The sequence below is a fragment of the Camarhynchus parvulus genome, chromosome 2 (assembly GCF_901933205.1).
Source record: "Camarhynchus parvulus chromosome 2, STF_HiC, whole genome shotgun sequence".
In the NCBI taxonomy this organism is placed as follows: Eukaryota; Metazoa; Chordata; class Aves; order Passeriformes; family Thraupidae; genus Camarhynchus; species Camarhynchus parvulus.
The window spans coordinates 112,661,866-112,678,852 of NC_044572.1; the positions used below are offsets into that span (position 1 = coordinate 112,661,866).

General features: G+C 37.5%; 1 protein-coding gene across 1 annotated transcript in view; it reads left to right on the forward strand.

The window, feature by feature from the left end:
* The window catches only part of LOC115912708 (lipoxygenase homology domain-containing protein 1), a 137,154-nt gene that overhangs the window by 20,175 nt on the left and 99,992 nt on the right, over positions 1-16,987 (forward strand). Inside the window, exons 10-11 of the mRNA XM_030964372.1 lie at positions 3,011-3,174; positions 12,356-12,581. Coding sequence (XP_030820232.1) covers positions 3,011-3,174; positions 12,356-12,581 — 390 coding nt within the window. The remainder of the gene's footprint in view (positions 1-3,010; positions 3,175-12,355; positions 12,582-16,987) is intronic.

A 16,987-nucleotide genomic window follows, 5' to 3' on the forward strand; every position in this document is an offset into this window, starting at 1 on the left:
GGGCTGCTCCAATTCCTGGCTTAGTGGCTGATCTGAGAGTTTGTTCACTTACCTTCTTTTCCCTGTGAGCTTTTAAATACATTGCATTTTCTTTCTGTATAATTTCTTTAAAAATCCCATAATTATTTTCATAGGAAGTAGAACTTTCTAGTGTATTGTAATGTTTCTAATAATATAGAAAATTGAAAAAAAACCTCCAAACCAAAATACATGTCTAGACAGTCATCTGGGGCAAGTTACCACTTTCTGACGTCCCCAGAACCCCAGGTGATAGGTGGCACCTTTCCTCTATGTGTGCTAAATGAAAGTGATGCCATAACACCTTTAACTGTATTCTTTTCCCCTCAATGAGTGTTCCTCTTCAGTCATTAAGGAGCTATTGGTACTCTACCTCATCAGAACAACCCAGATTTTTATGCCAACAAGAATTATGTTTTTGTAATACTTTTGTAATACTGTTTCCCTTTTCTATTTGGAAGCACGCAATGCACTGCAATGAGGATTTCTGGCATCAGAGAGATTAGAAATTTAAGGACTCTTTTCCTATACCCACATGGTCTTTCAAACACAAGTCCTTTCTACTTCCAGAAAAAAGGAACAAGCCTCAAAGTCAATATAGAGGAGTTCAAACCAAAACTCTTTTAAATTATGTTTTTGGGGAAGTTTGATTCCCTACTTTACTTTCAGAGGGGTAGTTGTGTGCAAAATAGTTTATAGATATTAAACTTATACTTGGGAGGTTGGAGCTGAACTAGCTAGAAAATATAGCCTCAGTAGTAACAACTTAATCATTCCAGAACCCCATTGCTTAACAAAAGACAGACTTTGAGAAGATAATACAGTAGAAAGGGCCATCAAAACAACTTGAGGCACAATTAGTCACTGAATATGTCAAAAAGAAAATACGTTTTACCTGCTTTAAAATCAGTATTTGTTTCTGAATGATGTTTGAAATTTTAGGGGGAGTAGTGGGTCATATTTTAGCCCTTGTCTGCACCACTCTTCATATACCCTTGTAAATGGAATTGTCCTTATTTTACAGTCAAATGGTTCAAAGGAACTTTGTTTGAAAATGGACAAGGCTGAATTCTTTGTAAACAAGCTCTTTTCTATGGGGTAGGGAGCCCTTGCCTCATGCTCTTTGTTTCCGCCTCTATATTCCATATAGAGGCTTTTCACTCTTCTAATTGATGTTTATCCTTTTGTTTTCTGGTGCTATGGTTCTTTTATGATGAAAGTGAGTTTATAGAGAAAGCTCTGAAGAGACAGATTTTCAAAGGTACAAAAGAATTTCTTACAAGCTGGAGTTTGACAATTCTTAAGGAAAATTGGATGCTTCACTTCCTTAATGAAGTTGTAAAATAATTTGTGTTGGAAGAAATATTTAAAGATAACTAGTATAGCCACTGACATGGACAGGGACATCTCCCAGTGGGTCAGGCTTCTCAAAGCTCCATCCAACCTGGCTTCAAACACTTCCAGAAACAGGACATCCATAAATTCTTTGGGCAACCTGTTCCAGTGTCTTACAATCCTTACAGTAAAAAAAAATAATATATATATTCTTCATGTCTTATTTAAATCTACCCTCTTTCACTTTAAAACCATTCCCCCTTGACATATCGCTACATGTCCTTGTAAAAATTCTTTTATTTTCTTTTGAGTCCCTTAATATATTGAAAGGCTGTCAATAAGGTCTACGTGCCTGGAACCTTCTCTGCTCCAAGCTGAACAACAACCTTTTGTCACAGTAGAGGAGCTCCAGCCCCTAATAATTTTCATAGTCCTTCTCTGTGCCTGTTTCAACAGGTCCACATCCTTATTTTGTTGGGGAGCCCAGAGCTGGATGCAATACTGCAGGCGGGGTCTCATCAGAGCAGAGTACAGGGAACAATTCCTTCCATCAGTCTGTGGGTCAGGTTTGATTGGACAGAACAAATGAGCTATTGCTGCTTTCTGAATTCCCAGCTGTGTATTTATGTGTATTTAAAATTCTATCACCTTCCTAAGCCAGACATCAGCCCAACCTCTAAAGGCTTGGAAAACAGGAAATCAAACTTCCTGCTCCAGTTCAATTTTTGTGGGACAAATTACTGAGTGATAATAGGACTGACCCAAGATAAATACTTCTGTCAGACAACAGATTTAAATCATGCAAGCATTACCAGGCAGCTTTCTACTAAGAAAACTGCAGTGTACGCTATGGCATTTATTTATAAGATGACTAGGGGCTGGTATTTCATTTATTTGCCTTGAACAGAATGAATTTAAGTCGCTATATGGAACTTGTTTCACACAGACAAAAGCTGCAATCAATGAGGGGTGGAGAAGCATGCAATCCCATCTTTTCAGATGTAGAAATGCATTTTACAATTATGAATAGTTCTTTTTTAAAATAAGAATTATATTATGCTGCTTTTGAATATTTAAATAACGTGTACATTTTATGGGAGCAGAGATGACATTTTAGTGTCAGAGAACTTTATATAAAATGATTGTCTAATGAGTCCTAATCTAGTTCAGAGTTTTCTACAAAACCTTTTTTTTATGCTGACTTCAGTATCATGCCCCCATCCAGGCAAATGGAACTCTGTTGATGTATCACATCACCCTAAAATGAGAGGAAATTGTACTTAATTGGGATGCTTTGACATTTTTTCTGTTGCATTTCTTGGTTATACTGTTGTCATAATCCAAATTCTGGATGGTGGTCTGCTTCTGTGTTGACCCTCAGGGTTATCACTAGAAATCTCACTTAGCTCTATGTTCATATCTGTGGCTTCATTGCAGTGTAAACCTCCTCGATCCTTGGTCCATAACTTGTTTTAGCAGAGTTGGAATGAGGTAGTATTTGGCAATCCTTTGCTGCCTCTCCTGACATCATTACCTTTTAGGTGCAGTGTAGACACAGTCCTTGGGCCAAACTATGCTTTCTTTTACATCTTTCAAGTAAACTGCTTCGTCTAAGTAACGTTTTTAAAAGCATTTAATTTTTTTTTCTACTTTACAGAAGGAGACTGGAAGATAACTGTAGTCACTGGGGATTTTGAAACAGCTGGCACAACAGCAACGGTATTCCTTTATGCTTATGGAGAAAACAAAGCTTCTGGTCCTATTATTTTGGGATCTGGGAAACAGCAGCTGTTTAATCCAAACAGTGAAGATACATTTAAGGTGCAGTATGGCTGTTATATAAACACTGGAGAATTCAAAACAAATGCAAAGTAGCTTTTCTCAAAACAAGATAATAGATGTAATAAAAAAGACTCAAAGAAACATGTAAGGATGATTAAGTATTTCTGAGGGAGCAGCTGACTTTTATGGCTCTGAGTTTTGAATCAGGAGATGTGTTCACAGCTGCATGAGGCAGACCTGTCTCTCAGAATCTGCTTCATACTTGCATCTTCTTGATGTACTAGATTACACTAGAAGTTCATTTGAAGAAGTAAAAGAACTTTCTTTGCATTTATGTAGTAAGATAGTCTTGGTTATGGTTTGTGTTGCATATCCTTCTTTGGAAGGGTCCACTGTAAATTCTTCCACAAACTTCCTCAGACTTTCACTGAAGCCCACTCTTGTGTGAACTTTTTATTGGAGAAAGTAAGAAGGAAAGAGGGAGAAGGGTGGCTAGAAACTAGAGGTAAATCACATAGATTAACTCATGTGATTTAAACAAGTGTTGTCCTGTTACTCCAAGCAAATGGAGATATTTCTCTCTGCTGACAAAAAAAGTCTCTGAGACGTGCTTCAGAAACATGATATTTCTCATGACTTCTACAAGATCCTGTAATTCCTGCCATTTTCTCTACTTCATGCGGTTCCTTGGTCAGGACTGTAACTATTGCAGTAGTTAAACCTGTGATATGTCACTTAGATTTAAATAATTTATGCATAATAAACACATGATGGGAAATCAGTGACAGATGGGACAGAAAGCATCTTTTGATACCAAAATCAGCCAGACAGAAACTTTCTAGCATAGTTTTTAAAAAGGGAAGTGTTTACTGATGAAGGGTGCTGGAAGAGATCAGCATAATATAATGGAAACAAATAAAACACAGTCATGCCTCACAAAAACAATCAAAACACCATACAGTTTCAAAATCCCTGTAGGCACACTTACAACCATAAGAAATCACAAAGAAATGGCCCCCAAAAAGAGAATGAGACCAAACTGTACTGGATTGTCTAATAAAAACCAAGAATAGTAGTCTGATAGAAAGCACAGTTAACTGTTTAGTAAGTTGGATACCTAAAAGTATACAATGATTATTCAGTAAAGTTAAAAATAATGAAAAAAGAAAGTTAATAAAACTTGAGTAAATCAGCTGGTGCTCCTTTATACCCTCCTGAGATTTCATTCTAGAACTTAATTTTAGTGTTGCTTCTATTGCTTTATAAAGCAAGTGTAACTTCATTAACCTGGGCCATCTCTGATTAAGGTTTGTGTAAATGAAATTAAAAACTGGCCGAAGTCCATTGTAGTGCAGGTATAATGTAACAAGGCTATTACCCTTAGAGATTTCCACATGATGGCAGTACATGAAATTCATTGAAGGTAATTTACAATTGTGTAATGCGGAAAGTTCTTGTTTCTGACTGGAGCCCTGGGTTCTAGGTTTCCTCAAGACAGTCATATGTACTCTGCACAACATTTTCTCTTGTGGCTTAGCAATTTTTCCTACCAGATGGGTATGACAAGGATAAACAATATGGGAGCAGGAAAAAAACAGAATTAAATCTGATGGATTTCCTTTTCTGCTCTGAATTGTCCCTGTGTGCTCAAAGAAAGTACTTCTGGGCTGTGGATTTCTGCTTCTGCTACTATTCAGGCATAGTTTTTAGGGCATAATTTTTCTGTTGAGAGTCATTCCTTCTCCAGTAGAGGAATATCAATCCACCATAAGTTACAGCTTTCATCACAACTCTGATCTGCTTCCTGCATCCTCCTCTGGTGTCATCACAGTCCCTGAATATTTCTCAGTATTTCAAAAATACTGATTTTGGCAGAAGGCTGGGTTGCTCAAGACACTGGAGCTTTAATTATATTGTAAATTATATTCTCTGGAGCCCAGTATTCTGCATCATCATTCTTTGAAACATGCCGAATTATGTCTTATGACTATACACTCTGTTTGATAAAGAAATTCTTTTAAAAATATTCTTTTTATGTTTGGTCATGCTAAATATTCCCTTCTGTGTCAAAGAGAACTAAGCATAAGACTAAGCCTATTATCTTCTGTAAAAAACCAGCTGCAATCTCTCAATTTTTATTACTTCCATACATAATAATTCCATACCTTCGGGTACAAGTTCTGCTGTTCTAGTAATAATGAAGCCAGTAAAAACACTGACTGGTTCAGTAGATCTGCTTTCAAAATACTGCTTGCCTTAGTGATAGTGGCAACACCTAGCATTTCCCCAACAAGAGTTTTTCCATTATTTGCTTTGTGAATTTGCTTCACAATAATCTCTTCAGTCTCTTTAGGGTGGTGTTGGTCTTAAGAATCTCAACACATTGTCAATTTAAAAAAAATAACACTAAATTAAACTAATAGAAGTGCTGGAATTTTTCCAAAGAAATCTTCAAAGTCTTCAGTTCAACCTTAGATTATATTTTGGGATTGGTGGCTGTCTTTGTAAGGAAGGTAGCTGTTCCATGTTTGCAAGTACGGAACATGAAGTATGCATGATATTTTAGGAGCATTGGAAACTGAAATTCATCCTTGGTGTGATTTTTGCTGCATGAGCTCATTTTTCTAACTTTTAAAGCTGGTGCCACATCCATTTACATGATTTAGAGTTTGTTCATCCACATAAACAATCCTTTAGACACTCTATGGTCTAGGGCAAATACTAGAAAGTAATATAGGGAGAAGAAAAGCAGGGCTCATATAATGCTTGAAGCCACTTAATACCATAAAACTTAATAAATAGTGCTCCTATGATGAGACTGTTTAAGTGTTAAATACAGCCATTTCCCTTTCGCTTCCACTTTATTTTGTTTGTTAAGACTTGTGTTCATCAGATGCACCTTCATGCTGTACTGCATCTCAAGAACGTGCTACACTTAGAACTTGATCTGTTATTTTTAATTTTGATTTCCTCCTGTTTAAATAAAATTATCAGTCATTTTAAATAACCTATACATGAATAATTAAAAGTCCTTCCTTTAGAATCAGCCCTACAGACTCTAAGAATCTGTTGTGCTTCACTATGAGTCCTTCATTCCTGCAGTCTGGATCCATAGTCATTCTTTCATCAGTCAAAACTCAGATCTCCAAAATAAAATGAGAAGCAGTGAGAAGAAAACTAAATGCTGCAAAAATAGGTTGAAACAAATCCATTTTCATGCTTTTGCTCATGATGTTCAAATAAAAGAGGCTGAAATGAGCTCAGTTAGAATCCTTCCAGAGTGGGAAGATTGCAAAAGAGAACAAAAGCACTGATGTAGCTATCCGCACTCTTAACCATGGGACTGACAATGCCTAAAAGCTGGACACTGCTTGTGTCCTGCTATTTTCCAGCTGTCCCTGCTTTCCATAATGACAATTTAAGTCCAGAAACAGTTGAATAAAACTTAGAGAAGTCCAGACTTTAGTCAGATCTGCTTAAGGCAGCATAAAACAGTCATACCCATGGCTGTTACTCTACTTAAAACTGTCACTGTCTGTGAAATGCATAGGATAACAAGATGAACCTCATCCCTTACTGAGATAAAAGAGAGAAGTATGTAAAATTATCTTCATCAGCTACAGGCTGTGCATTAAACAAAATTTAGCTTGTTCCAAGAAACAACACAGGATTGTAAAGAGCTCACAAAAATCTTGGAGAAAAACACAGCTCATCTCATCTTTAAGAAATGGGAGTGGGGAATGTGGTGTTGCTTGTTCAGTAATTAGGCAGTATGTACTGCAGTACCAAGCGTGTGTATATACATATATATATGAATATTTGTACTTGCTGTTGGCATAATTTAATTAACCCCACAGTAAAAGTGAAGTTCTTCCAGAGCTTGAGTGCACTGGAAAAGAAAGTGTTTTAACAGTCACTGTGTAATGAGCAGTATTTGTTTAACAAATCTATTTTTGTGACCAAAGCAAGTATGAAGTAGGAAAAATAATGCTGATCTTTGTGTGGCCTTTAATCCTATTCTTTACATGTCTATATTGACCCTTTTTCATGACACTGTTACATTTCTGTATGAGCACCTGTGATATATTCTAATTCTTGAGTTAGTGTGTAACTGCGCCAAGTTTTCTGAGCCCAATTAACAAAGTGGTTGAATTCAGACATCTGGAAAAAGCTATCAGCATGGGTGGACCCTTTGTACTGTACTGGTATAATAGTTATTGCATTTTTGGCAACACTTATTAGCTGCACGTGCACAATTAAAAAATATCATCTACTTCCAAAGATTTCTCCATTACATGCCAGTGCTTAGAAGTTAAACTAATGCAATCAATGATTTTTCTTTCTTTTGGGAATCCAACTGCTGTACATGACTTCTCTGAAATTCTGTTAATGAAGTGGCCTTACATGAAATTAATAACTGTCTGTCAAGCACATTCTCTGGTGGGTGTGTTAGACACTAGGATTTTGGTGCAGCTGCCTCTCAAGTGTTGATTTATCCAAATGATTTTCATACTAGCCTGAGTTTATCTCAAAGAGACTGCAGGATACTCTCTGCACAACAGGAAAGCAGTGATATTATTTTACTTATTCTAGTAAATAAAAGAGAAATGGAGTAATCACATGTATTTCTTCCATCCTTTTATTGAAGTATCTTTCCACTGGACCTTTTCTTGTTCAGACAAGGAACTTCACTTTTCACTTAGTTAAACATCTTAAGTACATGAAGATAGGTCATACCAACTCCATTCAAAATATCACTCACAGGTATGCTAGGGACCAAAAAGTGTATTTGCATAGCTCATTTAGAATTGGAATTAAAATTTAGTCCTTGCATCCTCTTTAGGTAGAACTTCTTGCTGATAAACCTGGATTTCAATTATGCTTCGAGACAAATGGTAAAATATGAGCTTTGTTAAGCTTCAATTTCAAAAAGTAAGGCCAAGTTGTCTAACACATGATTTAATGAAATGTCCCCATTGCCTATAGTAAGAAGATCATTTAGTCCTATAAATAGTAGCAATGAGCAAATCATATAGGTGTATTGTTTAGCAGGTCAGTCTAGTTTAACTGCTTGCAAAAATTTAGAATATGACTAAGTCAAAGATGTTGTGTGTGAAAACATGGCCTTCTGAAAGTGGTGGACAGTTTTTTCAATAATTAGTACTGGTACTTGTGCCAAGAAATATGATGCATTGATAATATTGCCTGTAACAGTGAAGAAAAATGCTACAAAGACCACAGAATTACCACTATCATTGTAGTCACAATGATATTTTTAAGCCTATTAAGTGCTGGCAGTCTGTCACATAAGCAAGGTCTATATGAGGCCTGTCTCCTTTAGAATTTATTACACGACTTAAAACAAACTGGTTAATGCAGCAGGAGTTTCACAATCAACCAACAATTAATTGTAGATAATGGCTCAGGTGTTTTGCAAAATCTTTTCCTGGGAAGAGGTTGGCATTTGTAGAAGATTTCTCTAACAGGTCATCCCTAAGAAGATCACCATACCTGATGTTTGTGGTGTCTAGGTCCCTTTACCTCAATCTGTGTTTCCATGCCCTTGTTTGTCACCTCTGCAGTTTAGGTTTTGTGTTCTATAGGTGGCTGATGTAAGCCTCATCATAATGGAATATGAATTTCCCTCCATGTCCAAACTCTATTACAACATTACAATTCATAATTTTTGACGTCTCAATTGAATTTTAGAGCAGTAGCAAATAACACAAAATGAACAGAACATTTTAGAAAAAAATACAGAATTTCAGAGCTGCGCCTTTTTCTGAGGATCTCAAAATTTATGAAGAGAGATTTGCTATGTCCCTGTAAAAGACATGTAAATGTTGTCCTTGTATAGTTTAGAAAGTGGAGCAAAATGGCCTTGTGAATTTTGTAGTTTCTCAGGAAGCCTAAAGCAAATCCAGGAATAGAACTTAGCTGCCTGATTTTCAGAGTGACACTTTAGTCCTCAACTCATCCTTTCCTCTTTGGACATTTATTGCAGGCCCATCAGAATGGCTCTTTCCATATAAAAAGGAATGTTACTTTTGCAGTTTTAGTGCTGGAACACCATAGAGCAGCTACACTGCAGTTTTTGTAAGCACATTGTTAACAAGGGCAACAGAGTAAACTTTGTCCTACAACTTTCTACAGAACGTTCTGGTTGTGAAAATAGATTTCTAAATGCCAGGTTGTGTTCAAGTCATGCAGAAGTTCAAGGCAATTTATTCAACAAAGGAAGGAAGAAGCAACCTCAAGACACTGTTTATGTTGTCAAAAGAATATCATTAGCTCTGCTGTGTTATAAGAATATTTTCCTCTGCATTTCACTGCAAGAGCAAATTCTGACATACATTTGACGGGATTCCAATTGACAAAAAATAACATGTTAGCAAGTCAATACCACTGAGAAACCAATGTGATATCTGAGCTGACATCAAGATGAATTGTTCCAAGCCCCAAATATGCAATTGGTACTGAAAATAAATTTCTAATTGTATTAGATGTCTTTCAGAAAATCACATACAATTGATTTCCCTTCTGCCATTGCCTAATTTCCACCTAAGAATAAATATGACTTTTTTCCCCCAAGGTCACTAATAAACAATTATTCAGAAAAATAATATTATGCAAAAATTATAAGCATATTGCTAAGCCTGTTATCAAATGGGCATGTTCTGTGTTTTGATTGTTGAGACTTTTCAGACTCAGAAGTATGCCATTATCTGTAAGTCCAGCATAGTTTACTATACAAAAACCTTTTATTTTGTAAGTCAAGTATGCTTGATGCTGTTTCTCCCTTTAGCTGAAAGCAAGCAAATGTATTTGACTTGAAACTTTGGGCAAATTCCCCTTTAGTACATGGTCATAACTTTCTTACTTTTGTTATATCATAACTGCTTTTGGGATGTTTAGGGAGTGATAGGAAGTATAGAAAGACACAAGGACATACATATTTGGAGATGCTGAACAGGAATTCAACAAATCTAATTGAACTAGTTGCAACTTGATACATATCCTGGAGAAACCTAAAGGTCTGGACAGAACTTTGTGTTCTCTACCTTGAAACCTCATTTGATTAGGTTTGATGGATTGCTCTTTTGCTTATCCAGTAGCAGGAAGTCCCTGCATGCTGATATGGGGATGAAGGGGCCTCATCATTTCCCTCTCCTTTTTCAAATTTCTTCTTTTTATTTTTGTTTCCTTTCCTCCCACCTTTTTTTGGTTAGCTCTCCTACTTGTGTTTATTTTTGTGATATTTTCTCTGGTTGTATCACTGGTCTGCCAAAAATCATCTACTATGCAGCTGGCAGGGTGATTCTGTCCCTCTATTCTGCTCTTGTGGGACCCCACCTGGAGTGCTGCATCCAGCTCTAGGGCCTCCAGCACAAGAAGGAAGTGGATCTGCTGGAGCACAGCAGGTGGAGAAGGACCAGAAGGATGTGTTCATGGTCTTTGCATGGGAATTCACCTGGAAACATATCTCACATCTTAGACCTCCTTCTGGAAGAACAAAAAAAATCCACTTTAACATAATATGATAAGTCAATATAATTTAAGAAGTTTTAGCTTCACTTTTGAGACAACTCATATGATACATACTATAACTCATATATATATATATATATGCAAAATAGATATACAAGATTTGCTTTATCAGTGTTTCAGTTTGCTTCATAGCCAAATGACTGATTACCTGCTTCAGAAATTGAAAGGGGTTCTTTAATAGTTTCCTGGTCCTGACCAAGAATCATGGTAATGATTATTGCATACAATAATCTGTGATGGCTGTGATGCTTCTCTTTCAACAGGGATTAAGCCAGAATTTAATCATGGACATAAGATCACAAGGTATCAGTGTTTTATTTGCAAAATTTCCCTTTACCACTTCTGCACCACAAATAGCAGCCAGTGTCTGTATCTCAGGAGAGCACCGCCTTTGTTGTTCACCAATACCATAATCTACTCAGTTTGCAATAAAGATTGAGAGTTCTAATATAATTTTATATTTATTTTCAAGGTAACCTTAGCAGTCCCTTGCCCACTGCAGAGGTCTCTGTTTTGCAGCTGGGTGGCATTTATTAGGGCAACTTAGCCCATGTCCTGCCTACATTTTTTGGCTAGTGTCAGAGTGCTTTTTTTATCTGTTGTAATTTCACTGTGAGTATTAAGAGTATATCTTTGAGGTACATCGTTTTATTGCATTAATGCTATAATTGTATCTTCAGCTGGCACATATTCCTTTAACATACTGTTTTAATATAGCAAAACCTGCTATAATGGTCATAAGTATGATTCTATTCAGACTTTTTACTACTAGCATACATGTCATGCCCTCAGCCTGTGAGACTTAGTTGTGCCAGGCTTGCCTCAGGGATGTTTGTTTCCTTTTTTCATTTTTGTTTTGATGTGAAACAGTACAAAATTGCTATAATAGTAAAGGAAACAGCTCTTTTTTGTTCTTTTTTACTTGGTGATTTTTTCCCCAATTACCATGACCTTTCAAACACAACACTGATAAAAAAAAAGAAAGGTATAAAAAAAGGCTGAAAGTGGTTAACCCTGCTTTTGTGCTTCAATTCCTGCCATCAGAATTGCTTAAAATACTTCTGCAACCCAAAACATAGTGGCTCTTATTTCAAGGCTGCAGTATTCAATGAGACATAGCCAAGTTTTATTGTTTAAATTTGCTGCAGTGTAGCATCAGCACTTACAGAAACAGTTAACCCTGGCACCAGAGCACAAAAAACCAGGAGTCAATGAGAAAAGTAGCAGACTGATAAGTGGTAGGAATAGATAATAGGGCTCTCCTGATGGTAACTGTATGGACTTGTATGATTTGGTGTAGCAATGACTGAACTTAGTTCTACTTGTTAAAGGATTTGTCTAGCAAGAGAGATTTACATTATAACACTAGAAAATGGATTCCTTTTTCCAAGGAAGAGGTCTAGAAACAGACTGGATTCTCTGAGCCCTTTACTCACTTTAAATAATGCAGTACTGAAGTCAATAAAAATACACTTGCAGACTACTCCGCATGCTTTCACTCTTTGTCTCTGGGATTCATTGTGTATTAAGGCTTCGTTTTCTAAAACTCATTACTCTTGACTATGTTAGCTGCACATTTAGCTTTCATGCCCAGTATAAGAAGGATGGCTAAAGACAACAGTGTAATTTGTTATTAAAATCTGCATTCTTTTTTTAACTTTTTTTTTTACAGATTAATCTCAGAGATCTTGGACAGCTATATAAAATCCGCATTGGCCACGACAACTCTGGAAATGATCCCAGCTGGTACCTGGAGGAAGTCAGACTTGAAAGAGTGGTCCCTGTGTCTGCTGAAGAGATTTGTCTCCCCATAGAGAGCTGGCTTTCTGAAGACAAGGATGAAGGTGACACGTGGAGAGAAGTGGCAATAAGAAACCCTGCAGAGGAGCTTTTGCCATGTATGTGCTCAGTATTTTAGATCATGTGTTCACTGACCATATCCTGTGAGTATATGACAGTTTTTTGTGTTTCCTCCAGAGCAACAAAAGCCCTCCTGCCTAAAAGCCAGCGTAACCATTAAACAATCCCTTCCAGACACTTTCTAGCTCCAGGAGAAGGAAGTGATCCTTTAACCCCACTCCTTTCCTTCCCAAAATCAGAATAATAGCTGCGGCCAGGGCATCTTACCCTATGAAATGTTTGATTTCTCAGAGTGCTCATACATCACTGGTAAATACTGCTCTTTAGAGAAAGACATCAGGTAGGAAATCAAGGTATGCAATATCATGTGATATCTAGCTCCTTTTAGCAAGTTTGAGATCATCCTTTCTTGTCCTGCATAAAACATACTTTACAAGAAATCCACGATCTGAATCATCACACATGCGTTTTTCAAATCAGGCTTGAGCTGCAGCCATTCCCATAGAAATTGTTAGTTGCAGGGTGACATTTTGGAACTTCAAAGTTTATGGCAGCTTTGATGCACTTTGTTCCATTTAAGTGAAATGGGAAACGGCCCACCATATAAAATTATTTAAAAAGTCCTGGGCCTTTACAGAAGAATATAGATTCAGTATAATCACTATGTGTGGGTTTTTAAAATAGATTCTCTTTACATTAATAGAATGACAACGGTGCAGCTGATGGCCAATAATGTCTGACAGTGACAGGTCTTACATAGACAGGTGATACCATTTAGTAATTGGATTCAAGCTGATGCAGTGAATTTTGCAAGGTGTTTGGGATTCAACATAAAAGAAATCATCATGCATTTAATGACAATCAAATAATTTCACAAGAAAATATCACAGAAGTAAAAACCCTTAAGTCAAAAGAATATAATTCTCTGAAAAAAATATTAAGATATTAAGAATGAGATATGTGAATGTTTTATTGCAGAGGACAGAAGATACTGAAAAACACGAATGAGCCAGCTCATATTTCTTTTTTGCTCTTTTTGCTTTTTTTCAGAGTAGTTATTAACTTCAATAAGAGATTTCAAAAAGTGGCACTCATCAGGATGAACCAAGTTTTATATCATTGACATGTACCACAGTACCATATGCCACTCACAGTGACATATATGTCATTTACTGGTGTAATAGAAAAACATTGCAGAAGCCAATTAATTTGTACAAACAATCAATTCAGCATTAATAATTCAAATCTGCATTATGCAGTTTGAAAAACATATTCATAGTAAGGTACTAATATTCTAGTCAGTGCACTCTCTATATATATTTATATATGAAAAATCAAATAATTTCTATCAAATGCTAGAAATATCTTTAAAACAGCACATTTATATAGTCTTTAATCACTGTATTACTGCATATTTCCTTGTATTTGCAGGAAATTATTAAAATATATGTTTCAAGTGTGTAAGAAAAGATACAATTCCAAAAGAACTTGGAAATTTCTCGAAAATTTAAGTTTTACTAATTAGTTATTGATTTTAGGAACATTTAAATTGAACATCAATACAAACTCAGCAAGGAGTCCAAAGGATTTCCTATTTATTTTCTCAAGAACAAGAAAATGAAACACTATCCATTTTCATTTCCCATTTAAAAGCTAATTGCTTACAAGCACTGAACAAACCACATCAAGTCACTTTCTCCAGCAGAAGAAACTACATGCTGGTAATTACTTAATGGGATTTGATATGATTTAGGAGTTTGTATTCTGTACTTTCAATTTAATCTGTGATCTTCTAGTGATAACAGATTTGCTTAAGTATAAAAGTCATGTGCTAGAAACTTTAAACAAAGCAAACAAATGTAAACTCAGCACAGAAGGCATTGGTCTTGTAATTGCTGTTCTTAAACACTTTCCTCATTGCTCAGCCTCCCTCTCAGAAGATATGGTAATTTTTCCTTACTTTTTTTTCTCCCTTTCCCCAGCTGAAGTTTTCTATGCAACAAATATGGACCCCAAACCTTGGAACAATTTTTGACTTCTTGGCTTTCTTTTTTTCCTAACATCTTGCCTTAAAATCTGAATTATTTCCTGAATCTGTTAGCTTTTCTTTACCTTCCTCTCTGAACTTGCTTCTTTTCCATTCAGATTTCTCGCCTTGGCAGCCTTTCTTAGTTTTTCTCAGCCACTTTAAAAAACTGACACTAATCTGGTGTTCTACTCCAAGTATTGATTTCAGTTCTTTGTCAAGCTCTCCATCACACCAGTCTCAACTTTCTTAACTCAGATTTCTTGGCCCTCCAATGCAGGTCTGGCTTTGTCTTCCCTTTTCTTATTTTTTCCACATTGCCAAAGCTTCTGGGTCCATGGCTTCTTTTTCTCTTCCTACTACATCTTCTCTTTTGCTTGTCCAGCCCTGGGATCTAGAAAACACCTGCTCTGTCTTTGAAGTTGTCCCTGAATTCAGCATGCTGTTGTCCTGTGTGATTCCTGGAGGTTTCCTCCAACCTGCTTTGGTTTTTTTGGGTTTTGGTTTTTTTTCCTGTGATTCTTCTATGCGGTTTGTCCCTTCCCCCCCCTTCTAGCAGTTCCAGATATATTTAGTTAACCAAATTTTACAAGTATTGGACTTTTTACTTGTTGCTTTTTAGATATGGTTTCATCTCCTTGTTACACTGTGATGCACAAAATAAAAGTTATTCAAATATTTTCTGAGTGATAGGTTTTGGGCATTTGGAAATTAGTAATCATGCCCTGAGCTGGGTAAATCTTAAAATAAATCACTCAATGACAATAAGATAGAAGACTTTGAATGTTTTTGATTTAGCTTTATAGCACAGGAATATTAGGGGAATCAGACCAGATGTGGCAGCTCATTGAGGCTGCCACATCTGCATGGCCCCAGGTCCAACAGCAGCAAGGCTCAGCACATTCCCAGCCAGCACCCCCAGAGAGCACAGGTAGGTACCACACATCAAGGCAGCTGCACAGGTCACCCAGACACAGAGCAGCTGCACAAACACAGCACCAGCAGCCTCATCCTGTCCCCACCTCTGGCTGAGCAGGACAGACGTCCAACAGTGGGACTGTGTATGTGTATAGATGGGTACAAGGTAGGTCCAAGAGCTGGGCTCACACACTCTGCCTAAACCCCACTTGCTCCTGGATCCCAGTCTCTCCAGTTGCTGGCAAATGGACATTTGAGCCCCTGAGGCTGCAGGCCTGCTCCAGCCCCTGGTACAGGCCATTTCCCTCATGCCCAGCCCAGCAGGTTTCACCCTCACACCTCAGGGTGTCTCTGGCAGCTGAGCAGGACTCACCCGGTCCCTCCAACACTCAGCTGCTCATGTGGTCTTGTGTCATGGACATATTTTATGAAAAATCTTTTTGCTAGGATTTTTTCTCCTGAGATGCTGAGATGCCTCAGAAATGAAATGTAAACAATAATTATCTGCTGCTGTGGAATGCAACAGGTGCATCTTTGACTGGTCTCATGTGCTTGTTTTTAATTAATGGCCAATCACAGTCCAGCTGTCTCGTACTCTCTGGTCAGTCACAAGATTTTATTATCATTCCATTTCCTTTCTATTCCTTTCAAGCCTTCTTCTGGTGAAATCCTTTCTTCTATTCTTTTAGTATAGTTTTAATATATCATTTTCTTTCAATATAATATATATCTTAAAATAATAAAGCAGCCTTCTGAAACATGGAGTCGAGATTCTCATCTCTTCTCTTTTCCTGGGACCCCTGTGAACACCACCACAGTCTTGCACTCAGAGACATGGGCCTCTGACCCCTGGTCCCACTCCACTCACTGACAGTTTTATTCCCTTCAGTCTCTCCAGCTGCTGCCATGCAGGACTCCAAGTCCAGTTGCTGGTACTTGGACTCCCTACCCACACATGCACACACACAGAGAACAGATGTGATCTGTTTTCTAACACCACTTCCTCCCCAGGTCACCTACATCCATCTATTTCCCTGCCTTTAATTCCTTTCCTAAATGTCTTGTAAGTCTTCTGCAATCACAAAATCTTCTCTTCTGCCCTATATTGCATCTGACACCCTTGGGGCATCAAACCTCTTAAGTATGAGAGATACTCCAAATTGTCTTATCATGGTGGGTTTTATGCCCAGACTGAGACTCCTGGGACAGCCCTGCAGGGGTTGGCACAGTGTTCCCTTTCCCTAAGTCTCTATGGGTTCCCACCTGCCCTTGTGCCCTTGGGCACCTGTGGTGGTGGATATGGGCTGATGGTCCTTGTGATGGGTTTGGGAGAAGCCAGAGCAGGGTGTTACCTGGACTGCCTCTGCCTGTATTCCTCTGTACATGTGCAGACCTTTATCACAGATCCTAACACGGGTTGTCTTCAGGTATGGCTGAACTTTTGTTCCAAAGGGGTACCTGATGCAAGAGTTACTGAATTTTCTTACTGCTATGGTTATG